Source organism: Oncorhynchus tshawytscha, linkage group LG01, assembly GCF_018296145.1.
Source record: "Oncorhynchus tshawytscha isolate Ot180627B linkage group LG01, Otsh_v2.0, whole genome shotgun sequence".
NCBI classification, from domain to species: domain Eukaryota; kingdom Metazoa; phylum Chordata; class Actinopteri; order Salmoniformes; family Salmonidae; genus Oncorhynchus; species Oncorhynchus tshawytscha.
The window spans coordinates 68,209,718-68,235,572 of NC_056429.1; the positions used below are offsets into that span (position 1 = coordinate 68,209,718).

Here is a 25,855-nt window from a genome sequence, read left to right on the forward strand (position 1 = left end):
GGGCATATACTTTTCATGGAGTTGGATGCACGTCGATACGTTATTGATTTTTCCCATAGTACCCAGGGACAGGGACCAGGGTGGAATACAGGGTCTAGGGAAGTGGAAGCACCTGACTGACTGTAGAGCACAATGAGTCCGCAAACATCCAAGGGAGTCTGATCTCACGGAGCAACACTAACCCTGAGGAATTCACTACTAACACACAGGAGCTGTGACTCTTTTGAACAGAGTGTGTGTGTGTGTGAGTGTGAGAATGAGCGTGAGAGGGAGCAAGAGACTGTTTGCAATAATCTATTTGCCCGCTATTCCTTTGGCGGTTGTGTTGAAGATATGCACACAGTGGAAGCGGAACATTTTAACCTGTATACTCACAGACGCAGTCTCCAGTCTGCCACTCCAGACACTGTCCGTAGGGGAAGGAGATGACGTAGGCGTTGGAGTCCACACAGCGCTGGGTGCTGCTGCACCACATACACTCCATGGCCTGGCTGGTGCAGTTGGCACAGGTGGTGCGCAGGGAGCAGGGCACCTTACACGGGCGGGCACTCTGATTGGGGCTCACTGTGGAAAGGTGAAAATAAAATCATATTTAAATAACGTATGTGCCCAGCCTGAAAGTCATGCTAAAAATGATCTGTGGGAGTTTATGTACATTAGCACTGCCTCTAAAACATAGACATTTTATCTCAACCTTGGACAGAGTATTTTTGCAGCAGGTATACCCATAACCATTCATGCACCATTTATTACATTAAATGAGTCATTTAACCCAAGAGCAGACGGTAAACAATAGTAATTTCCTCCCTCAGTCCGACCCCATCATTTGAGCTGATTTAGGCAGGTTGTATCGAAGTGGAAGACAACTCCTCAGTGGTGGAGGAAACAGAAAAGTAATAAGAAACAGCAGGATGTCGTTGGTTACCCATTACCACTCTCTGTCAGTGCAAAGTCGCGCTATGGGAAGTACGGCGGCCAAAACTGCACATTTGAGGCCTCATTTTCTTCGGCTCCCCAATTCTGGGCTCCTAAATGAGTCCAAGCATGGTTCAGTGCGGCTAAAAGCGGACAAAATAAGACAGTGAGTCAGACGGGCCTGCTCGTGTTTCCTTGAATGCGTGAGAGGGACAGTCGGTCACTGAGGGGCCATGATGGGAAGGAAGGTCAGCCACTGTCAAACAGTGGTAGAAAAAGTAACCAATTCTAATACTTGAGTAAAAGTAAAGACTCCTTAATAGAAAATGATTCAAGTAAAAGTGAAAGCCACCCAGTGAAATACTACTTGAGTAAAAGTATAAAAATACAGTATTTGGTTTTAAATATAATTAAGTATCAAAAGTAAAAGTATACATCTTTTCACATTCCTTATGTTAAGCAAACCAGACGGCACAGTTTTCTTGTTTTAAAATTTACGGATAGCACACTCAACACTCAGACATCATTTACAAACAAAGCATTTGTGTTTAGTGTGTTAGCCAGATGAGAGGCAGTAGGGATGACCAGGGATGTTCTCTTAATAAGTGTGTGAATTGGACCATTTTCCTGTCCTGCTAAACATTTGAAATGTAACGAGTACTTTTGATTGTCAAGTAAAATGTATGGAGTAAAACGTACATATTTTCTTTAGGAATGTAGTGAAGTAAAAGTTGTCAAATATAAATAGTAAAGTAAAGTACAGATACCCCAAAAAACGACTTAAGTAGTACTTTAAAGTATTTGTACTTAAGTACTTTACACCACTGCTGTCAAACACTCCATGCTATGATCTTCTCCAGTCGTAAGGATGCTCTTCCTAAAACAATATCTCTCCACTAACACTCTGTCCCCTTTCAAATTCTCTAGTGAATTTGGCTCCTTGTCAATGATGATGATGATGATGATTGTAAACTTTTCTCTCTAATTCAGAAGTGCCTGATTGAGCTTTAGAATAATGAGAGCATCCTGTCGGGCTGTATCACCCCCTGGTACGGCAACTGCTCCACCCACAACCGTAAGGCTCTCCAGAGGGTAGTGAGGTCTGCACAACGCATCACCAGGGCCAAACTACCTGTCCTCCAGGACACCTACACCACCTGATGTCACAGGAAGGCCATAAAGATCATCAAGGACAACAAACACCCGAGCCACTGCCTGTTCACACCGCTATCATCCAGAAGGCGAGGTCTGTACAGGTGCATTAAAGCAGGGACCCAGAGACAGAAGCTGTCTTTCAATCTCAAGGCCATCAGACTGTTAAACAGCCACCACTAACATTGAGTGGCTGCTGCCAACATACTGACTCAAATCCAGCTCACTTTAATAATGGAAATTGATGTAAAAAATGTATCACTAGCCACTTTAAACAATGCCTCTTAATATAATATACCCTACATTACTCATCTCATATGTATATACTGTACTCTATATCATCTACTGCATCTTGCCATCTTTATGTAATACATGTATCACTAGCCACTTTAAACTATGCCACTTATGTTTACATACCCCACAATACTCATCTCATATGTATTTACTGTACTCGGTACCATCTACTGCATCTTGCCTATGCTGTTCTGTACATCACTCATTCATATATCTTTATGTACATATTCTTTATCCCTTTACACTTGTGTGTATAAGGTAGTAGTTGTGGAATTGTTAGGTTAGATTACTTGTTGGTAATTACTGCATTGTCGGAACTAGAAGCACAAGCATTTCGCTACACTCGCATTAACATCTGCTAACCATGTGTATGTGACAAATATAATTTGATTTGATAATCATGTTCAAGGGAGGCCTCATGGAATTCACAAGGGTTACAGGTGCCTTTGAGAATTAGTCTCTATTATTCAATCACCATCACCTTCATTCTTCTTCAGCTCTCCTTCCCTTTCCCTCCCTCCCTATCCCTCTTTCTCCCAGTCCCTCTCTCACCGACTGGTTTTTCACAGATGAGTCCATCAGTTGTGGCGGTGCAGGGGTTGGCCTTGAGCCCTGCCACCTCTACCCTCTCCAGGTAAGCACAGAAGCCTGAGTCGCTGGGCTCCCCGGGCAGCCACTGCAGAGAGGAGTTGGTGAAGGGAGACATGTCCTCCCAGCCCCAGTACGAGATGTTGATCTTCCTTAGGCCCACCCACGGTGCTAACTTCTACAGGACAGAGAGGGGAGAGAAAGAGGTAGGCGAGAGGGGGAGGAGAAAATGGATGGAGAAAGAGGGGAAGAGAAAGATGAAAGAATGAAGAAATATATGAGAGAGAGAGAGAGAGAGAGAGAGAGAAAAGGGAGCGAGGGAGGTTAAAATCCTGAAATCTAAGATAAGAATTCTCTCTAATTCTCCATAGTATGTTGAGGGACACTAAGAGTATGAAAACATGTTATTCCTTTCCCAGCATAAATCATACATATTTGATTCATGCAATGATTATGTGAAATCTTAAATCAAACCGTTGGGGAAATTGCTATAATTACAGTGAAAGTTCTCGACCTCAGACTTATAGCCAACACCAATCCATAAAACCAAGGCAGGCCAGAGTCATTAAACTAAGGTATTTATTTTGACTTTTAAAAATGTCTGTGTGTTTGAGTTATTTCTTAAATGGGCAATAATGTCTCAAAAGTTTTACCTGTAATAAATTGTTAATTAGCCAGCTAACACCGGCTATGATCTATCACACAGTAAAAATTTATGAGAGCATAACATTTGAGTAATCGAAGGAGACTGCCGTGATTCAAGTCCTGAAAAACGTGTTGCTGCACACTAAAATGCACTTTAATTCAAAATTCCTATTACAGGCCGCAACTGGGATGGAAAATAATAAATTTCTTGGGGGAATAAGCAAACTGATTATTGTAGCCAATGAGAGCATCAGCTACTTCCAAATAACTGTCAGAAAAAAAGCTGAGAGGAGGGAAAACTGTTGCCTCTGCATCCTAAAACAACCAAGGTGAGCTTTATTATTAAGAATAGTGTTCATCTTCAAAGAACAAACAGAAGCTGCTTAAACACTCCACCCCAAAACCATAGCGAGAGATCCTCTTGCTCTATTTTTTTTTAATTAACGGCACCAGTCAAACACCAGTCAAATATTTGCTCCTGCATGTCCTCCTGACAGCGCAATCACTGGAAAAGTCAGCATGTGTGGTGGGGATATAAACAGGGAGTGTGACTCTTGAGAAAACAAATATAAGTTTGGTTGGGATCATGGAAATCTAGTCTAGATGTACATGTAAACACAGGATCAGATGTGGGCTGATTCAGCAGTAAATAAGCTAAGACCTCAACAAGTGTTCAACATGTTTGGTTTCAGATTATCATGGGGTAGGTTTCATGAGGCCATTCCTCAGGCCTTCGACATGGAAAAGTACATTCCATATGATAGTTCTTGATAAAAACAACACACTATTTTAAACAGAGGCGTTTCCCTTACCTTCTCTTGTAGCTGGTACTTCTGCAGCTCGTCCAGTACAAAGTCCACCTGCTTGGCGGTGGTGAGGGAGGCTATGTTCCCATCCAGGTTCTTACAGTAGTGCTGGGCATTGTCATAGCTCTCCCTGCTGGAGTTGATCCTGAGGCAAGCCTCCCCAACATGATGCCAGCCTTCCCCACAGAGCTGAGCTGTGGACAGGGAGAGAACAGTAATTTAGACCCAGGCTTCTGACTGTGTTGGGCCACACAATTGGATGGTGAACAGACTTCACACAACTGGAAGACTCAACACCCCTCAAGGATCTCAACTACATTTGATATGCATCTCACTTCTCACACATAAGCAAGTATGTCGCTAATATAAAAGCAGTCGATTGACAAATATCTTGTAAAAAATTGTAAAAAATTAGGAACTCAGTCGGCATCTCAACTTACTGTTCAGAATTAGAATAGTAAAACACATTCTAACTAACAAAAGATGTGGTAGTGCATCAGCAGTTTTTCTCAGGGGGCCCCCGTTGATTGTGTTAGTCACTCTCACTCGGATATCATATGAACATGGCATATTTCATTGCAAATGTGTAGAATTGTCACACCCTGACCATAGTTTGCTTTGTATGTTTCTATGTTTTGGTTGGTCAGGGTGTGAGCTGGGTGGGCATTCTATGTTACATGTCTAGTTTGTCTAGTTCTATGTTTGGCCTGATATGGTTCTCAATCAGAGGAAAGGTGTTCGTCATTGTCTCTGATTGGGAACCATATTTAGGTAGCCTGTTTGGTGTTGGGTTTTGTGGGTGATTGTCCTTAGTGTCTTGATGTCCTTGTTCTGTGTGTATGTGCACCAGTATTAGGCTGTTTCGGTTTTCGTTACGTTTATTGTTTTGTAGTGTTTGTATTTAGATTCGTGCTGCTTCAGTTTAATAAACATGGATCGCAATCTACACGTCGCATTTTGGTCCAACCATACAGAAAACCGTTACAAGAATTGCAGAAAATTCTCTTTAAAACTGCACATCTTTTTCTTCGCCCCATGGAAAAATGAGTAGAATTGCATGTAATGTGTTTTAAAACTGCTAGATTTTCTCTATGCCCCCTGGCAAAATGTGTACAATTTCAGGAAAATAACTTTAGCACTGTTTTGCCCATGAGGTGAAGAGCCACCAAACCAAATCTCGCTTAGGGCCTTCAAAAAGCTCAGACCGGCCCTGACCTCATGGTGTGAATTGAAGAACAGTCAGTCAATCAGTTGAGATATAGATTGAAAATTATGGATTATGCATCAAAGAAGCTTGCATGGGCCACCCTGATTGAATACACAAGTAAGTGTTTGTCAAGCACAAGTATACAGTTGTGCTCTGACTGACAGACACATCAAACAGTGGGAAAAACTACACAGATGAGGGACGAGACCTTAGTTAATAAGCAACAAATTGCAGAGAATAAGGGAGAAACAACTCCAGTTTCATCTCAGGAATTTCTGCTTATTTTGGGGACTTGCGCTGATTACAATCAAAGTTGGATAATGGTTACCACCATCAAATTATTTTTGTCAGACTAAGAAAGAAACCCTTTTTTTCAAGCATAAAAGGCTGCTGAAAAGATGTCCAACCAGAGCAGTACTGACATGAACAGTAACAAACACATGGCTAGAGTTAAAGTCTTTAGAACAGGGGTGTCAAACACATTGTGCCCCGGAGGCCGCATTCGGTCTTCAATGAGGTCCGGAGGGCCACACTGAAAATGGGTTATATTTCCTTGCTGTCAAAATTGAAAAAATGTGTCCTCCATCCATAGTTTTGGGAATGTCTATGGTCCCTAACTGTCTAGCGATTATTAGCCAGCTGGACAGTCAATAAACTGTATGAACATAGGTCCATTATAATTTCGACACAATTTTGATTTGGTTTTAGTCAAACCTGGTTCTGTCTGCTTTCCATTATACACTGGAAGACAAATGCACCTTTCAGCAGGACAATAACCTAAAACACAAGGCCAAATATACACTGGAGTTGCTTACCAAGACGACAATGAATGTTCCTGAGTGGCATACTTACAATTTGGACTTAAATCGGCTTGAAGATCTATGGCAAGACTTGAAAATGTCTGTCTAGCAATAATAAACAACCAATTTGACAGAGCTTGAAAACATTTTAAAATAATGATGTGCAAATATTGTATAATCCAGTTGTACAAAGCTCTTAGAGACTTATCCAGAAAGACTCAGAGCTGTAATCTCTGCCAAAGGTGATTCTGACATGTATTGACTCAGGGGGTTGAATACTTAATCAAGATACACTGTATATGTGTCCAGTGTTTTACTTGCTCTATTGTATTTACTTCGCCACGCTGGCTTTTTACTTTACCTCCCTTATCTCACCTCATTTGTTCACATTGTATTATTGACTGTATGTTTGTTTTACTCCATGTGTAACTCTGTTGTATGTGTCGCACTACTTTGCTTTATCTTGGCCAGGTCGCAGTTGTAAATGAGAACTTATTCTCAACTTGCCAACCTGGTTAAATAAAGGTGAAATAAAATAAATACAAATCTATTAGTGTTTTTTTTTTTTCAATATTGTTTTAACTAATATTTTGTGTAGATCGTTGACAATTAAATTAATTTCAATCCCAAATTGTTACACAACAAAATGTGGAAAAAGTGAAGGGGTGTGAATACTTTCTGAAGGCACTGTACTTACTGGGTTCTCATTTGTGAGTCAGCTGAGGCTCCATTTTCATAACATCAAGTAAACAATTATAATTGGCCTACATCCCGTCACCACTCTGGAGAGGAGAGTGTATTTGTGGATGTACTGTATTTGGAGGTATGTAGACGTGTGTGTGTGTGTGTGTGTGTGTGTGTACACACACATCTGCTTACGCCTGCGTGCATGGGTATGTGTTTGTTTGTGAGTGTTTTTGTGTTGAACTCCTTCTGGAGCTTTGAAAAATGAGAGCAATAAATCCACTTTAGAGACAGGGGAAAAACATGTTTTCCCTGGGGAAACGCTACAAGAGTGTTGATAATGAATCAAACATTAGCATAAGTTCTCCAAGCATTCAAACTTGCTTGTAGCTATCAAACAGGTAGTCAGCTAAGCAGAGTTCTTGCTTGTTTGGAGTTTTTGGAAGACGTGTGTGTGTGTGTGTGTGTGTGTGTGTGTGTGTGTGTGTGTGTGTGTGTTTCTCACCAGGGATGGCATGGCACTCCTGTTGCTGAAGCTCCCATTGACAGTGGAGGTTGAGGGAGCAGCTCTTACAGTTGACCAGCTTGCTGCAGATATGTTCATTTCTCACATGGCATTTGACAAAGTTCTTTACAGACTGCAAAGAAAGTGTACAAACATCAAACATCTACATAGTTATTATTATGGTGAATTTACTTCATAGTATTGGTGTCATGTAAATCTGAAATTGTGCACTGGCAGAACTGAAAAGTATGGTTTGGCATTAATAGAAAAGCCACTGCAACAGTATGGAATACCCACATGCCCCATCCTCTTTGCCCCTTGCTTCCACACAGAGAGCTGCTGTTCAGACAGCATGGACGGGGGAGGGGCCAGGGACAGAGGACCTCTATGCTGCTGTGCAAGTTCCAGGGTTAGCTATAGACACACACAGAGGAGCCAGCAGGGCCAAGCATTAGGCTGACTGACACTGCTAGCCAAGCAGGTGAGATAATATTTTTTATTTTACCTTTATTTTAGGAACAGTGGGTTAACTGCCTGTTCAGGGGCAGAACTACAGATTTGTAAATGGTCAGCTCAGGGTTTGAACTTGCAACCTTTCGGTTACTAGTCCAACGCTCTAACCCCTAGGCTACCCTGCCGCCCCAAAAATAGGGACTTAGTACACTACAACAACGAGTTAAGTAGTGACTCAGTAGAAGGCAAGCTTCAGGCTGCCTGACTATTCATGCTACTTAATGAATTGACAATTGTAGCTAATAAGATCCTAGCTGTGACTATCTCACTACTGACCCCTGTAGGCAGACTCACCACAGTGCAGTTACTGGAAGCAGAGATGCACTTCTTGTCTTCACACCACTGGCAGCCGTTGGTGTTGGCAGTGCAGCTGACACAGTCAGAGAACCTGAAGCACCTCTCGTCTTCACTATCTGGATGGGGGACAACACAGTTTAACAGCAGAACACAGTTAGTCTAGTCTGCACCGTCTGGGGGTGGGGTTTTAAAAAAACTGCTTAAAAAATAAAAATGGAACACTCGACACAGACCGTTTTATAAAGGGAACAGAGGTAGAGAACCCAATCAAAAATAGAGGTCAAGTTCAGGATCAGTAGTAACTGTAGCAGAACAGAGAATGCCAGAGACGTTGTCCAACATTGTCCTCTCTATCAGGATTCTGTGTACATAATATCAGTCTAGTGAGAGAAACAATACTGGAGAACAGCAGGTCAAGAGACACAATCAAATCAAATTGTATTTGTCACATCCGCCAAATACAACAGCTGTAGACCTTAGCGTGAAATGCTTACTTACAAGCCCACAACCAACAATGCAGTTCAAGAAAATATTTACAAAATAAAAAACTAAAGTAAAAAAATACAATCAAAAAGTAACACAAGAAAATTACATAACAATAACGAGTCAATATGTGGGGGGTACAGGTTAGTCAAGGTAACCAGTGGGTCAGAAGTTTACATACACTCTGTTGACTGTGCCTTTAAAGAGCTTGGAAAATTCCAGAAAAGTATGTAATGTCTTTAGAAGCTTCTGTAAGTTGGAGGTGTACCTGTGGATGTATTTCAAGGCCGATCTTCAAACTCAGTGCCTCTTTAATTGACATCATGGGAAAATCTAAAGAAAACAGCCAAGACCTCAGAAAGAAAATTGTAGACCTCCACAAGTCTTATTCATCCTTGGGAGCAATTTCCAAACTCCTGAAGGTACCACATTCATTTGTACAAACAGTAGTACGCAAGTATGAACACAATGGGACCACATAGCTGTCATACCGCTCAGGAAGGAGACGCATTCTGTCTACTAGAGATGGACGTACTTTGATTCGCACTTTTCGCACCAATCTCAGAACAACAGCAAATGACCTTGTGAAGATGCTGGAGGAAAAAGATTCAAAAGTATCTATATCCACAGTAAAACAAGGCCGCTCAACAAGGAAGAAGCCACTGCTCCAAAATATCCATAAAGCCAGACTAAAGTTTACAACTGCACATGGGGTCAAAGATCGTACTTTTTGGAGAAATGTCCTCTGGTCTGATGAAATAAAAATAGAACTGTTTGGCCATAATGATCATCATTATGTTTGGAGGAAAAAGGGGGAGGCTTGCAAGACGAAGATAACCATCCCAAACATGAAGCACAGGGGTGGCAGCATCATGTTGTAGGGGTGCTTTGCTGCAGGAGGGACTGGTGCACTTCACAAAATAGATTGCATCATAAGGCAAGAAAATTATGTGGATATATTGAAGCAACATCTCAAGACAACAGTCAGGAATTTAAAGCTTGGTCCCAAATGGGTCTTCCAAATGAACAACGACCCCAAGCATACTTCCAAAGTTGTGGCAAAATGGCTTAAGGACAAAAAAGTCAAGGTATTGGAGTGGCCATCACAAAGCCCTGACATCAATCCCATAGAAAATGTGTGGGCAGAACTGAAAAGGCGTGTGCGAGCAAGGAGGCCACTAAACCTGACTCAGTTACTCTAGCTTTGTCAAGAGGAATGGGCCAAAATTCACCCAACTTATTGTGGGAAGCTTGTGGTACGCTAACCGAAATGTTTGACCCAAGTTAAACAATTTAAAGGAAATGCTACCAAATTCTATTTGAGTGGATGTAAACTTCTGACCCACTGGGGATGTGATGAAAGAAATAAAAGCTGAAATAAATCATTCTCTCTACTATTATTCTGACATTTCACATTCTTAAAATAAAGTGGAGATCCTAACTGACCTAAGACAGAATTTTTACTCGGATTAAATGTCAGGAATTGTGAAACTGAGTTTAAATGTATTTGTCTAAGGTGTATGTAAACTTCCACTTCAACTGTAGTTAGGGGTAAAGTGACTTTGTATAGATAATAAACAGCGAGTAGCAGCAGAGTAAAAACAAAGGGGGGTTATCAATGTAAATAGTCCGGGTGGCCATTCTTATGGCTTCGGGGTAGAAGCTGTTGGACCTAGACTTGGCGCTCCGGTACCACTTGCCGTGCGGTAGCAGAGAGTTCAGTCTACAACTTGGGTGACTGGAGTCTTTGACAATTTTTGGGCCTTCTGCTGACACCTCCTAGTATATAAGTCCTGGATGGCAGGAAGCTTGGCTCCAGTTATGTACTGGGCCTTATGGTCAGAAACCGAGCAGTTGCCATACCAGGCGGTGATGCAATTGGTCAGGATGCTCTCGATGGTGCAGCTGTAAAACTTTTTGAGGATCTGGGGACCCATGCCAAATCTTTTCAGTCTCCTGAGGGGGAAAGGTGTTGTCGTGCCATCTTCACAACTGTCTTGGTGTGTTTGGACCATGATAGTTTGTTGGTGATGTGGACAGCAAGGAACTTGAAACTCACAACCCGCTCCACTACAGCCCCGTCGATGTTAATAGGGGCCTGTTTGGCCCACATTTTCCTATAGTCCATGATAAGCTCCTTTGTCTTGCTCACATTAAGGGAGAGATTGTTGTCCTGGCACCACACTGCCAGGTCTCTGACCTACTCCCTATAGGCTGTCTCATCGTTGTCGGTGATCAGGCCTACTAGTTTGCTGACGCTGTTGTGTCGTCAGCAAACTGAATGATAGTGATGGAGTCGTGCTTGGCCACACAGTTGTGGGTGAACCAGGGAGTACAGGAGGGGACTAATCACGCACCCCTGAGGGGCCCCCGTGTTGTGGATCAGCGTGGCAGATGTTGTTGCATACACTCACCACCTGGGGGCGGCCCTTCAGGATCCAGTTGCAGAGGGAGGTATTTAGTCCAAGTGTCCTTAGCTTAGTGATGAGCTTTCTGGGTACTATGGTGTTGAACGCTGAGCTGAAGTCAATGAACAGCATTCTCACATAGGTGTTCCTTTTGTCCAGGTGGGAAAGGGCATGGTAGAGTGTGATTGAGATTGCATCATCTGTGGATCTATTGGGGCGGTATGATAATTGGAGAGGGTCTAGGGTTTCCGGCATGACGGTGTTCATGTGAGCCATGATAAGCCTTTCAAAGCACTTCATGGCTACCGACAGAGGGGGAGTAATCATTTAGGCAGGTTATCTTTGCTTTCTTGGGAACATGGACTATGGTAGTCTGTCTGAAACATGTAGGTATTACAGACTCGGCCAAAGAGAGGTTGAGAATGTCAGTGAAGACACTTTCCAGTTTGTCTGCGCATGCTTTCAGTACACGTCCTGGTAATCCATCTGGCCTTGCGGCTTTGTGAATGTTGACCTGTTTAAAGGTCTTGCTCACGTCGGCTACGGAGAGCGTGATCATGCAGTCATCTGGAACAGTTGGTGCTCTTATACATGCTTCAGTGTTGCTTGCCTCGAAGCAAGCATAACAGGCCATTAGCTTGTCTGGTAGGCTCGCATCAGCTCGTGGCTGGGTTTCCCTTTGTAGTCCGCAATAGTTTGCAAGCCCTGCCACAAGCGACGAGCGTCAGAGTCGGTGTAGTAGGATTCAATCTTAGTCCTGTATTGAAGCTTTGCCTGTTTGATGTTTCGTCTGAGGGCATAGCAGGATTTCTTATAAGCGTCCTGCTCCTTGAAAGAGGCAGCTCGAGCCTTTAGCTCGGTGCGGATGTTGCCTATAATCCATGGCTTCTGGTTGGGATATGTACGTACGGTCACTGTGGGGATGATGTCGTGGATGCACTTAATGGTGAAGCAAGTGACTGAGGTGGTATACTCCTCAATGCCATTGGATGAATCCCAGAACACATCCAGTCTGTGCTAGCAAAACAGTCCTGTAGCGTAGCATCCATTGGTAGGATAGTCTTAATCGTAGATCGGACAAAGCAGTATATCCTTTGCATTGGACTCATTAAAGAAATAATATTTATCCAGTTTGAGGTGAGTAATCGCTGTTCTGATGTCCAAAAGCTATTTTCGGTCATAAGAGATGGTAGCAGCAACATTATGTACAAAATGAGTTACAAACAATGTGAAAAAACTAACAAAATAGTACAGTTGGTTAGGAGTCCGTAAAACGGCAGCCATCCCCTTCGGCGCCATTGACTTAATCAAGAAAAACAAAAAACAGGGTTGACATGAAAATGCCACCTGCAACACCACCTTCTCAGTAGGAAAACAAAAAGGTAGATGGGTCTAGCTCAATATGCCTTTCATTTCTATTTGCCCTGGAGAGCCAATTTCAACTCATACCCTCCATGCCAGCAGCCACTGACAAATGAACGGATAGAGAAGGACAGAGGATAAACAGTGTGATAATCTGTCATCAATTAGTCATTTAATTAGTTAATCACCAGTCCAATTCACCTCCGATAACACTCTAAAACACAATACAGGTGTTTCTGCAACCTTGTGAGTGTATTTCCAACATAATTGTATTTGCCTCCGAATGGGATAATTGTGTTGGTCCTGACCTTTTGTTCCCACCACTATGTACACAGGCCTTACGAGGAATCAGAATTATTATTACTCTCAAAAAGGGTAATGATTCATACAGCACAGTATAAGAGGCAGGTAGGAACAAGAGAGTTTGATGTGAAATGAGGATTGGTTCCATCATGGACGGCTCAACTATAGAACATGTATCTGGGGCTGTGGGGTTCACAAAATTTTGTCAGCCAGTGATTGTCAAGCAAATAACTGTCGGTCTAACGGTAATTGACCGTTAATTACCATAAACACAATTAGCATCTCCTGCCTTCCACAAATAGCCTACAAGCTACTGATGCAGACCACGTGAACATCTACATTTGAAAAAGTAATAAATCCATGTAATGTAGCCTACACCTTCACAATAAATCCATGATTTATTTTAGACAGGTCTAAAGAAGCATGATATGAAGAAAATGGCTATTTCAGAAGAACAGAATAGCATACTCTGAGTTGTCCTTATGTTAGCTCCTGATCTGGCTATGCCAAATGGCTGTGGGCTACACTAGTTCATTTAGCAGACAAGATTTGCTAAAAATTCCATGGCATTATTTTATAGTATGAAGAATACAATTGAACAAAGCTGACTAAAATAGAAAGAATATTTTCTCCAAACAATTTGAGTGCGCACATGAAACAAAGAAATAAGTATTCCTATATGCTTAATTTAGAGTTATGAATGTCACTTTAGTTGTTCTACAAACGTTGGGCTATATGTTTTGATTTTTAATACATTGTAAGGCTACATGATGCGACTAATGATGATTTGAAAAAAGTAGCTTGAAAGTGTGTGCGCAAACTGTACACACTACATCAGTCACTCATTCACAATTTGACAAGCACTTGATAATGCCTAGAATTTCACGGCAGCATCCCCTTGGTGTGGCCATAATGCACCTTAAGAAAATCCATGCCGTTTTATGTCCAGTGGCCTCTGTGCCCTTCTCCCTGAGTGCTGCGTGCTCCATCACGTGATCGGGTCTTTCTCACAGGCTACAAGTGAAGATCCACACATCGGAGACGCAACTGAGTATGTCCTTATCCAATTCCGAGGTGCATATTGAAGATATTGGAAGAAATGTCCACATTTTACTTTTTTGTCAGCCAACAAGATCAGTAGGCCTAACGAACAGCAAAAGCACTAGCCTATGTCAATCTACTATCCCCCATAGTACAAAGGTCGACATTATATTCTGTGTGAGAAATAAATATTCCAAAGATAGTTTTGGGATTCGATAGATCCCAAATGAATACCAATAGAATCAGAATGTTTAGCTTAAAATGTTGATAAACTATTAGGCTATTTCTTCACATTATAAATGCAGCAATGCGCACATGTTAGTAGGCTATAAGCGCAAATGTTCCATTAGCAGAAAACACCATTATCAAAAGTGACCACAAATGCAATTATGCATGTGATGCTTTTATTATAAAGGTGCATTTTTATGGTGAAAATTATCTTCCCCAAACAGGCGCTGCTTATGTATGCCAGTTAGGCTCTACACCCCTTGTAAAGCGGATTATGTGCTTAATTTGAAGTTAGTTGGACACTTTAGTTGTGATACAAACCTTATTAAAACATATAGGCCTATGGGCTAGACTACATGATGTATGTGAATATGATTTATAATTTTTATAATTTTTCTTATGCTGGGCATCATTCACAACAGATAATATATAATTCACAAGTGAAAGGTTAATTTTGTCATCCATCAGACTATTCTTGATTTAATCTCGTCTTTACATATACTAAATAATACATGTGTGAAATTTGTTTTGATTTAGAATAGACCATTATCATGCACCTGTACCGAAGGAGGGGCAGCGGATTTTTTTGTTGCATTGATGTCAGAGTGATTAGAAGGACAATAGAGTGCTGAGTACCAGGCAGTTAGCAAGTTTGGTAGACTACTAATGACCATCAGCAGCATCAGAGCTTGGAGAAGCCTAATTACCGTGACTAAAGGTTCACGTGGCATTTGACTGCCTTCATCACTTGTGACCGCCGGTGTGTCGGTAATACGGTCACCGCAACAGCCCTACATGTATCCATTAGTCAGCTAACTACCAGAGGGGGAAGCGAAACCGACCCTCCCCCATGACAAATATGCAGATAAAAATGTGTCAACACATGTATCCTATGAATACAGAGCAATGTCATGCAACACGTACTGGTGCGTGGTGGGCAGAAGGGAGCGGGCACGCTGCCGTTGGCATGGCCGGTGTCCCAAGGGACACAGTGGTCCCTAAACCAGACACAGCGGATACCAGGGCCAGCGTTGGCACAGCGCTGCTCCTCATCGAAGGCCTGGCAGCTGGGAGGGGTGTAGACCAGCACGTCATTCAGCAGCACACCAGAGAAGCCTCCAAACACATACATGGACCTGGGGAGAGAACACGATCACACTTTATTTTGATAATCCATCTATAGATGCTCTGCAAATGGTCATACCATCAACAAACAATCTGTTGATAAGCAACTGCTTGTTAAGGTCATGGTAAGGGTTTGCGTTAGGCTAAGAATAAGGGTAAGGGTTAAGGTTAGAGTTAGGCCAAGGGCAAGGGTTATGTTTAGGGTTAGGATAGGAGTTAAGGTTAGGGTTAGTAGATAGTTGAAATGTTACTGCTAGTCTGTAGAGCATCTACAGATGAACTATCCAAATGCAGTGTTACCGAGAACACAACGCAGGAAATACTCAGAGTACACATCATTACCAGGTAACACTGAGGAAACTGATGTCAGGAAACTGTGAGTTAAAAAAAAAGTAACGGAGGGGCCATATAGTGGATGTGAGTGACTGACCCATTGCTGACAACAGAGGTGTGGCCAAAGCGGTTGACATCATGGTGGAGATCTGGCCTGGGCAGGACTTTCCATTCATCACAAGCTGAAAAGAACAAACATGCACATGATCCGTTTTTGCTTCAGTAGAAACGTGTATCAAGCAAACAACCGCAATACTCAAAATTGATACCTCCACTGCGACTCTAGACCAACTCAGTGTCCTTGTGGTTAGAGTGTCCGCCCTGAGATTGGAAGGTTGTGAGTCATACCAAAGGCTGTAAAAATGGGTCCTAATGTGTCTCTGCTTAGCACTCAGCTAAGCAGTGCTAAGCAGAGCAGAAAGATTGGGGTGAAGGCCCTACAATAGACTAGCATCCTTTCCAGGGGGTTGTACTTGTACATCAAGCTGCCTCATGCTACAGAAAAGGGAGATAGGCTTCTGCCTTATGAGCTGTTCTGGTTATTTACTGCGACTCTCCCTCCACACCATACTCATACTATCACCCAAGCAACTGTGACAGGCAACCCTCTGGACTCCAGATTGAGGGGGAAAAGTTGTGTTCCTTTCCTGCTTGGATTTCATTTCAGTAGGCCTGTACCATACCACCCTACTGCACACATTGAAACACAGAATACAGTAAGTACCAGAGCCACTGAGACAGAATATCTGTGAGACCTGAGACTGGGTACACACACACACATCACATCTGCACTGTTGCACACACACACATAATCTACAATGGAAGTGTCAACTCTACATTATTAACACGTATGAGAATCATTTGAACAGAGGCTGTGGAGAATGGCCTGTATGAATATCATGGTCCCCTATATGGCTGGGTGTGTCAAGCCCAGCAGTGATTAACACTGTGTGTGAGCATAGCAGAGCACTAGGGGCCATACCCTAGAAACAGGGCCATCATAAACAACTAACTGCAGCTAGAAAAGATGCCTTTTACGATTGCATAAATAACCATAATTAAAGTTGAATCCACTGCAGCTGCTATTAGACAATCCTGGGGTGGTGGTGGTGGGCACACAGAGCCTTAATGGTAGTTTGATTACCAATCTCCTAGGACCCTGGTCAGGTACCGCACTGATCCGTGGGTAGGCTACAACAAGTCTACCTGGAGCAGCTCTGACAACACAGCCCACAATACAGCTAGACAATTTGTCTGTCAGTGATTATCTACCATTCTGCTCAGAGCAAACAAATAATAACAGAGAGAAAATGATAGTAGGCAAAGCCGATTTCTTCACTGTGTTAATATCACGAGCCAAATCATGTTAAATTGAGAGAGATACAACGTTCAGTTTCCTCGCTGTTAGTGGGATCCTCGGAGAGTATAAACGCCAACCTCTTAACATAATGTCTTTGAATTGTTTATTATGTGGCTGCCTCTGAATATGACTTCACAAACCAGTTTAACCATCCATTGATCTTGTCTGTTGGGGATTCTAGGCTGTGGTTCAAAGTAATGGCTCTAAGAGCAATCACGATCGTGTATTTTAGCATTTCATTTTACAGCTTTCTGATGCTTTACAACCCACACGTCCACTATTGCATTAATATGTAAATGTGCCATTTACCCAGATTAGTTGTCCAATATAAACTGTGCTTGGGAGTTAATTGTGCAGCCAGGTTGCAAACGACCACGCAAGTGCTTGGCTAATTGGGACCGTGTTTAAAGGGAAAGACAAGTCAACAACACCAGTCCAGATCAGAAGGCGCTGTAATCACTTCCGAAAGACCAAGTTGCTCTCTGACAGGGTCATGGTGTGATCGCATTTAAACGTCAATCATTCTAACACTCTCTCTCAGCTGGTCAGACTCAGACCGACGGTACTTTTTGATAGTCGCATAAGATAGAGATGTGCATAGGTGATGCAGTGGCTAAAGGGACAGATAAGTTTTTGTGACAGACCACCAGTAGTTAAATTGGAATCCTGACGTTAACACTATCTGAGGCCTACTACCTATCCTGAAGCCTGGAGCTAGAGTGAATCCATACCCCAGACATGCACTGACAGACAGCCCATTGGGTCTTCCAACCACCTGAGGTGTACTGGAGATGGCTGGAGATGACTCTCTATAATGAAACTCACTGATACTTATCACAACGGTCCCCCTTTTTCATTTCCTCCCAGGATATTGGCAGAGGAACCATGAATAATGTACACGTAGAACGGGGGAGATGACAGGAGAATCAGCAGACCAAATCTGCACCGGAGTCGAGAGTGATGGGGAAATCAAACTCATTCAAATGGCAAACTTAATGAAATGTGTTTTTGTGGTCGGGGGCTGCTTTGAGAGACACTGTCTGGAGCTCCAATATAAACAGGTCACTCTTGTTGAAGACAGCGCTGCCAGTTGCCTTTCAGGGGGTGTGGGGACAAAACATTTTTAATTAGAGTTCATTTCCCCCAAATCTAATTAGAAGTATGAAGATGGGGTAATGAGGGGGGGGGGGGATTAAACGCAAATTAAAACTGCCATCTGTGTCGACCTGAATTAAATCTCTCGCAGAAGAAAAACACAAAAAGCTAATAACGCTCTCCCCCTCCAAGGTTAGCAGAGAAAAACAAAAACAAATTAGCGCTTAAAACCGTCTCTCAGCGTGCGTGGCGGGGCCGATAGAGAGAGGGAGCGGTAGAGTGAGGCCTCTTCCACAGGTGGAACTAATTAATTAGCTCACAGAGAGACGAGCGGAGACGAGAGGAAGTCATATCAGTCCATTAACTAATAAATGAGACTTTTAACACATTCAACTAGAGAAACCTGTTGACACATCTCATTTGTACTGTAGTAGGCTACAATGTCTTTCAGCAATACTTGAGTAAGAAGCAACCTTCACTATAGCTATGTTTTGGTCTATAGTAGGTTCAGGCATGTTTTATAAGAAAAATTGCTCCATTATTATAAAAGCAATACAGAGAAAATGCCTTCCGCAAACCTGTTCTCTCTATAAGAGGCTGATAATGGAGATTGTTCATTTGGCTCTGTAATGAAATGAGTCAACAACGTCCAGTGACAACCCAGTCCTCAGGGACTATAATGAATGACAGGTCGCCAAGAGGCCATGTCTGGCCAAACACTGGCCTATATAACGGAGCTCCAATCACAGAGATTGGTTTTGCCTGGGCTTGAGTGAAGAGTCTAGACCACATTCCCCAAGCCAAGCATCAGTTTAGCCTAACACCTTGAACATAAAACAATCAGTTGCTTTCAGATCATAAAAGTGACATTGGACTTTTTATCCATTGGGAGTGGCCTACTCAAGGTGATTGGACTGGCGATTAAAATGACTAAGAATGAAAGTTGAGCAGTGACCCTCCATGACTGCTGGAGAAAGCTACAGTCAAGTTCTTCATACATCTCGTCCTTATCTGGATTTGCTACATCTTCTAATTAGCGGATAAACTTTCCCTGTATTTTCTTTCTTTGAATGCATTGCTACATCTACTACCTTAATGACTCATTGACTTAATGTGGTCTCCTCTTTCTCTCTTGCTCGTCCCAATCTTGCTATTTCTTTTGTCTCCATCGCTCTATTTGAATTCTCCATCAACCCTCCCCTGCTCTCTCAGTGCAGTAAAACTTGTGAAGGGTGGCTGGTGAACAGAGTCAGGGAAGGGCTGGCTGTCGAGATTTGAGAACGCATCCCTCTCCTCCTCCCTTGCCTCCCTCCCTGTGCTGAATGTCCTGTAATGCCCCTGCAGAGTCACTGTATTCAAAACAAATATTCATAAAAGAGCAGACGCCATCTGGCCGGCTCCCATTCTGCAGCTCTTTATGGGGCGTTAATGATCCCCACTGTATTACTGTCAGCACTGAAAGGTGAGCTGTAACTCACATCCCGAGATTTCGAGTAAAACCCCAAGTAGTCCAAACACACACACACAGGAAGGCACGCACATGTACACACCCACACATAACTCTAAACCTTTAGTACTAAACCACCCTTTCATATCTTGCAGAGGATAGCTTACTAACTCCAAAGAGGGCAAAATAACTTTATTTGACCAGGGGGTAATGAATAATCTATCATGAGTTGTTGCAGTGACCGTATTACCGCCACACCGGCAGTCATAAGTCATGACCACAGTCAAATTCCACATGACAGTTGAGTCACGGTTATCTCCTTTTATGCACTCTGGACATGCGTTGGTGGTACACAACTCCATAACGACCATCAGGTCACTAATGGCCTGGTACTCACGGTTCTATTGTCCCTCTAACCACTCTGACATCAATGCAAATGCAATGGAAAATCACATCAAACACTTATCATCAAAACAGTATCATGCTTTTAAAACTCATCGTTAGGCTAAATGTTTTGACCTCACTGTGATCGATCAATTTGAAGAAAGAAGTTCAACAACAGGTTGAAACTGTGTGGAAAACATGGTCATTGTGGATGATGTTTCAAAGCCACAACGAATTGGACAGCGCTTTCTAAGGTGACGATTCATTCAGAACATTCAAGACGTTGCATGTAGAATATCCATATGCCAATATACAGTATGTTTCGTTATGAAAACATGTTACCATCGATGTTCCCGAACAGATTTCACTTGGTTTCCCAAATTAGGTGCCGGGTAGCTGCAGAAACATGGTTGGAGAGCCCATGGCAATACAGAGTTTGGGTGAAATATGTGAGTGAAATAACTGTTCTTATAAGCCCAGACATTTCTATATGCAATCCTGTGTGAAAGAAGAGTTTTGAGGGTTGCCAATAAAAATATGAGGATCCCAGATGCTACTATATTTAGGCCTATTTCTGCTCCCCTATAAAACCAGAGTAGCCTACCTGGCATGATTTAGTTTAATGTATTTTTTCCCCTGCCCCTGTTCCTACCCATTTGATAATGGGCCATTCTATATCGAAACAAATTGTACATATTAATAAAGACAATATTAAATTGAGAATAGTCTGATGGGTGAAAATATGATCACTTGATGAAAGAACAGGGTGTGCCGCCTGAGCCAAGGAACAGAGCGCAAGCTTTATTTTTATTTATTTTTATTGTAATTTCTACCCCCTTTTTTCTCCCAAATTTGTCTCATTGTTACAACTCCCCAACAGGCTCGGGAGAGGCGAAGGTCGAGTCATGCATTCTCCAAAACATGACCCGCCAAGCCGCGCTTCTTAACACCCGCCCGCTTAACCTTAACACTGTTCAACTGACAACCAAAGTCAGCCTGCATGTGCCCGGTCCTCCACAAGGAGTCGCTAGAGCGTGATGAGCCAAGTAAAGCCCCCCGGCTAAACCCTCCATTAACCTGGACGACGCCGCGACTACCTTTCAGGGACGTCTTTTTGTGTGTGACTTTTTCAAATAGTCAATAGCTATAGTGGCATTATGCAGCCCATATATGTTTTGATTTCTAAGACATTCTAAGGTTTCACAACTAAATTTACCAAATAATAAATAACTCAACATAGCCACTTCATATGCGCACTCACTCGGGAATGAGAAAAATATCCTTTTTCTATTTTATTCAGCTAAGTTCAATTATATTATTCTTACAATAAAATCATACAGTATAAAATAATGGCACGGGACTCATAAGCATATCTTGTCTGCTAAAAGAACTAGCCAATGGCATGGCGCATAGCCAAATAACATATAGTAGGCCGATTGACATTTGTTTTTTCTGAAATACACTTTCTCCATATCATAATGTTTCTTTAGACCGGTCTAAAAATAAATAATGGATTTATTTTGCATTTTATTAAATAGATTTTTTTGTACTTTGAAAAAAAATGTAGATGTTCCGAAGGTGAGCATCAGTGGCTTGTATGTGTGGAGGCCTGGAGATGCTAAACGGGTTTATGTTAATTAAAGGTCAATTACCGTGAAACCGGCAGTCATTTGCATGACAATAACCGGCTGACAAAATGCCATTACCGCCACAGCCCTAATCATGAGTGGTTATGAATAGCTTTTGGTTTTTGAGCTAGTTCCACTTTTTAAAGGATGTCTACTGTCACTGTTACAATAGAACGTGATCTTCTATCTCAGGTAATTGGGGCTGTGCATTCACCCCTATGGAAAGGTATCTTAGCTTTACACTTCCACTTGACTTTCATAACAGCCTAAGGCTAATGCTGTTGTTTGTTGAGGTCAAAGGTCAGTGAACACACTTTCCCTAAGGCTGCAGAATGTCACCTGCCAGTTCTTCTTTGGTTACACTCACTGTGTGATCTGTGTGGGTCCAGGCCTGGGAGGCAACTAACAGTGGAAAATGACAAATGACAACTGTGGCTTTAGGGGTCAGGGGTCAACTCTGATGGGAGTGGGTGGGTGGGCGCATGCTGGTGACAATGAAGATCATATGTATGATGTCTGCGTGGAGGAATGTGTGGTATTGTATGGTAGGGGGTTGGGGTTGATTATACTTGACTATGTATGTATATGTATTGAGTGTGTAACATTTATACATGTACCATATGCCTGGAGGTTGAAACTGGTAACTTGTATTTTTAGCACAAAGGTGTCAAATATAGTCAGTTCAAAACATGAGGATTGCATCATACCAAAAACAGTTGAGGAGGGGATGGTTGTTACCTATGATTTGTCTGAATGCATATGATTGGTCCTTACCTATGTCGTAGGCCAGGAAGTCAGCCGAGAAGCACTTGGCTCCGTTACTGAGGGACGTGTCATTGTGGGTGTTTCCTCCAAACACCAGCAGAGCCCCATTGCTCAGCACTGCAGTGTGGAGGTACCGTGCCAGACCACTCTCTCTCAGGATCATCCTGTCAACACAAACACACAAACGCACATACACAGTCACCATGCTAATGTTTTAACGTGTCAATTATGAGCATGTATGTGCGTGCATGCATAAGTGTGTGCGTGCGTGTGTGCCCATCCCTGGGTGTTGATTACAGCAGTGTGTGGGCTAGTCTGGGTCATGTGGTTTATGCAAGTGAACAGTTGGTCTGAAGGTCACTCTCCATAGGCCAGGTCAAATACCCAGACAGACGTCATCCATAATGTGGCACCATGGACACACACACACACACACACACAAAACTCTACAGGAATATTTCATCCTCTCCCATCTCCTCTGCTAGGGTCAAAGTGCACAGTCCCCACCGTCTGCCTAAGCGTCAACTGTACTATCCATAGATACAGATAGAGTATGTAGGGGTTTACAGACTTCCTAGTTCTGAGAGGGTTTGACAACTCCAAATTCCATTTCTGCCTAAGTAGCCTCAGTGTATATTCAACCTACCGACTGTAAATAAATGGACCGATTGCAATAAACTGTATGCTATGTGTCAGCAAGCTTTGTCAAGAGGGCACATCAACTGCCTCAATAAGTTAATAGTGAATATACAACTGACATCAGACATGAAAGGCAGACAGACAGAACTCCAGTTGAGGATCAACAGAGACAGACAGACACTGGCCATGCAGAGACACTGGTCACTGTCAAACCCAAGGGATATGTGACAGTCTGGATGATGGGAAACAGAGAGACAGTGAGAGAGAGGGGGAGATTGAAAGGGCGTACCCTCCCCTGTCACTCATCCATCCGTCAAGGTTCAGCGGAGGCCTCCTTTCATATCACACTGCGTATATAATCTCTGCTTCACTGTGAATCTCTCTAGCTCATCCTTCTGTATCTTTCCAGTATGCTCATGTGTTTGGCGCTGAATGTCTAGGTATGTGGACATAATGAGTACCTCCTCGCAACACAATGCTGACTATTGCATTAGTGTGCTTTGACAAATCTGCCTTTCAGCTGTCCAGCACTGAGCCTCTAGACACAGTGTCTGAACACAGGCAAGACAAGCATCTCTGTGTTAAACATCTACCTAATGTAAGATGCCAAACGTCTGTACACTCGACATTTAGCAAATAAATGCATTTTGCTACTGGGGCACTGGGGAATATAGGCTTATTTTACACAGTTTTCTCAGGACTGGTAAATTGTTACAGCCTGTGAACTTTCAAGTGATAATGCATCTGCTGATACAAGCACAAACACAGAGAGAGACAGACAGACATGCTGACAGACAGACAGACACTTTCTGCCAACCTAATAGCACTCACCAGGTCCGGGTCTGCACCTCATAGCGATACAGCTCGTCCACCAGGCCATACTTGTTGGCAGGCAGGGCCTTGTAGCCCCCGTGGACGTACACGCACCTGCCGGAGCTGTCATACGCACTGCTGTGGCCATAGCCACCCTGGACGATAGCCCCGTTGGTCTCAGGGACCTGCCAGGAGTTTGTCCCTGTGTGACAGAGAGGCAGAGGAGAAGTACATCTTAGTGTGAGTGGGACAACATGATTGGATCAGCTTTGAGACATACGGTATGGAAAATAAGCGTCCATGCTCGTGAGTGTGCATGCCTGGGTGTGTCAAATGAGAGTGTGTGTAAAAGGCTGACTCTGGGAGCCAGACCAAGCCAGCGGGCTGCTCCACCATGTACTTCAAGTCCCCTTGTGACAGATGGAGGGAGAGCTGGAGAGAGGGGGAGGCCACGGAGCATGTGGTACACTGAGAAGCAGACCTCCCAACTCCCACAAGTGAAGGGAAATAGAGAAAGTGAGAAGTAGATAATGAGAGAAGGTCAAACAGTTTACTGACAGTTTGTCAGGTGAGCTCTTTTTTACAAACTATTTCCTTCTTCCTTTCACTTATAGAAAGTCACCTAAAAGGTAGACTCAACTTTCTAAATGGTGAAACAACTCTCTAAATTTGATGAAATATCACAATATCCATAGTGCTCCAAATAAAACTAATTATAGGGAAAAAAACTGTTTGAGGGGGGGGGGACTAGTTTGAGATGGAGAGGGAGGGATAGGGGAGAGATATATGATGGAGGGAGAGGTGAGGGGAGGGGAAAGAGATGAGGGGCAGGGAGAGAGGGAGGTAATAAAGTGAGTTTCCTGTAGAACTCAGGCACATTAATTATCTTCTTCTCCTAGAAGGTCTTGCCTAGGTGCCACCTCCTCTTAATGACCAGAGAGCCATCAGGTGTTTTTTGTGTGCTATTGGAGGTACTCGAGGACTGGAGTACCCAACACTGTAGATGTCCCCTCCCTCCCTCCCTCTTAAACTCTCTCCACAGTCTTTAATGTGACTGGGCTGCAGTGAGCCCAGTCCAGCCTTTGAGTCTCCTATAGGCTGAAATGCTTCGTAATGCAGGCATTCACCTGATTGTTACTCCTCAAAACACTGTAGCTTAGCGCCATCTGCTGGTATGAAAACCTAGGCGTTCAACAGTGGTCACTAGCTCTGGTCAAAGGACCTTGACTCTAATGCAGTCAAGAGGATAACCTTATTTGAGTCAGAAAAGGATGTTCATATGATAGGGAAGATCTACAAAACCTTACAGAGGGCATATCCAACTGACAATCTCTTAGAAAATAATATAAACTAATATAAACTAACCAAGACTTAAAAATAACTGATGCTGGCACACGATGGAGGGAAAGTTGGAGCATAACTAACAAAATTACAGTTAACGGAAATGTAAACTTAATCAACTATAAGCTAATGTATATAATTTATTATACAAGAGGCAACATTCAGAAATTCTACAGCACAACAGCAGAGTCGTGTCTTAAGTGTAAAACTAATAGTGACTCAATAATCCATGCTTTCTGGAGACAGGAAGCTAGAAAGTTGGCTGTCAGAAGTATTACAATGTAAACATACTTTTAATCCGTCTGTCTAAGTATTTGGAGACATGGCATTTGGGGGTGTAGTGAGACACCCGATTGGTTAGACGATTCTCTACTTATCAATCGTCTTGAAAAAACGTATACTAAAAACTTGGAAATCAATCATAAGCCATCATTAGCACAATGGAAAAAAAATTGAATGATTTATTATTTAAATATTGAAAATGCATGGGCTACGGAGAGAAACAAAATGGTTCCGTTTCAGGCCATATGGAGGAAAGTGATGCCCGAGCTGGAGATGGGGGTGTGTGCTAGTGGGTCTGGGCAGGTGTGACGTAGTTGATGTTTGTATGATGTTGTCATTTGTATGTGTATGTTGTGTATTGTTAATAAATGATCAAATTCAATCTTACAAAAAATATCAAAAAGATACTGTG

At 42.7% G+C, this 25,855-nt stretch overlaps 1 protein-coding gene across 1 annotated transcript in view; it reads right to left on the bottom strand.

Moving 5' to 3' along the window:
• LOC112255371 (attractin-like protein 1) overlaps positions 1 to 25,855 on the bottom strand; it is a 327,241-nt gene that overhangs the window by 222,743 nt on the left and 78,643 nt on the right. The window contains exons 9-18 of the mRNA XM_024428366.2: positions 23,839 to 24,022; positions 22,378 to 22,532; positions 15,787 to 15,871; positions 15,156 to 15,367; positions 8,404 to 8,522; positions 7,894 to 8,010; positions 7,597 to 7,729; positions 4,407 to 4,594; positions 2,914 to 3,127; positions 376 to 564 (exon numbers count right to left, since the gene is read on the bottom strand). Coding sequence (XP_024284134.1) covers positions 376 to 564; positions 2,914 to 3,127; positions 4,407 to 4,594; positions 7,597 to 7,729; positions 7,894 to 8,010; positions 8,404 to 8,522; positions 15,156 to 15,367; positions 15,787 to 15,871; positions 22,378 to 22,532; positions 23,839 to 24,022 — 1,596 coding nt within the window. The remainder of the gene's footprint in view (positions 1 to 375; positions 565 to 2,913; positions 3,128 to 4,406; positions 4,595 to 7,596; positions 7,730 to 7,893; positions 8,011 to 8,403; positions 8,523 to 15,155; positions 15,368 to 15,786; positions 15,872 to 22,377; positions 22,533 to 23,838; positions 24,023 to 25,855) is intronic.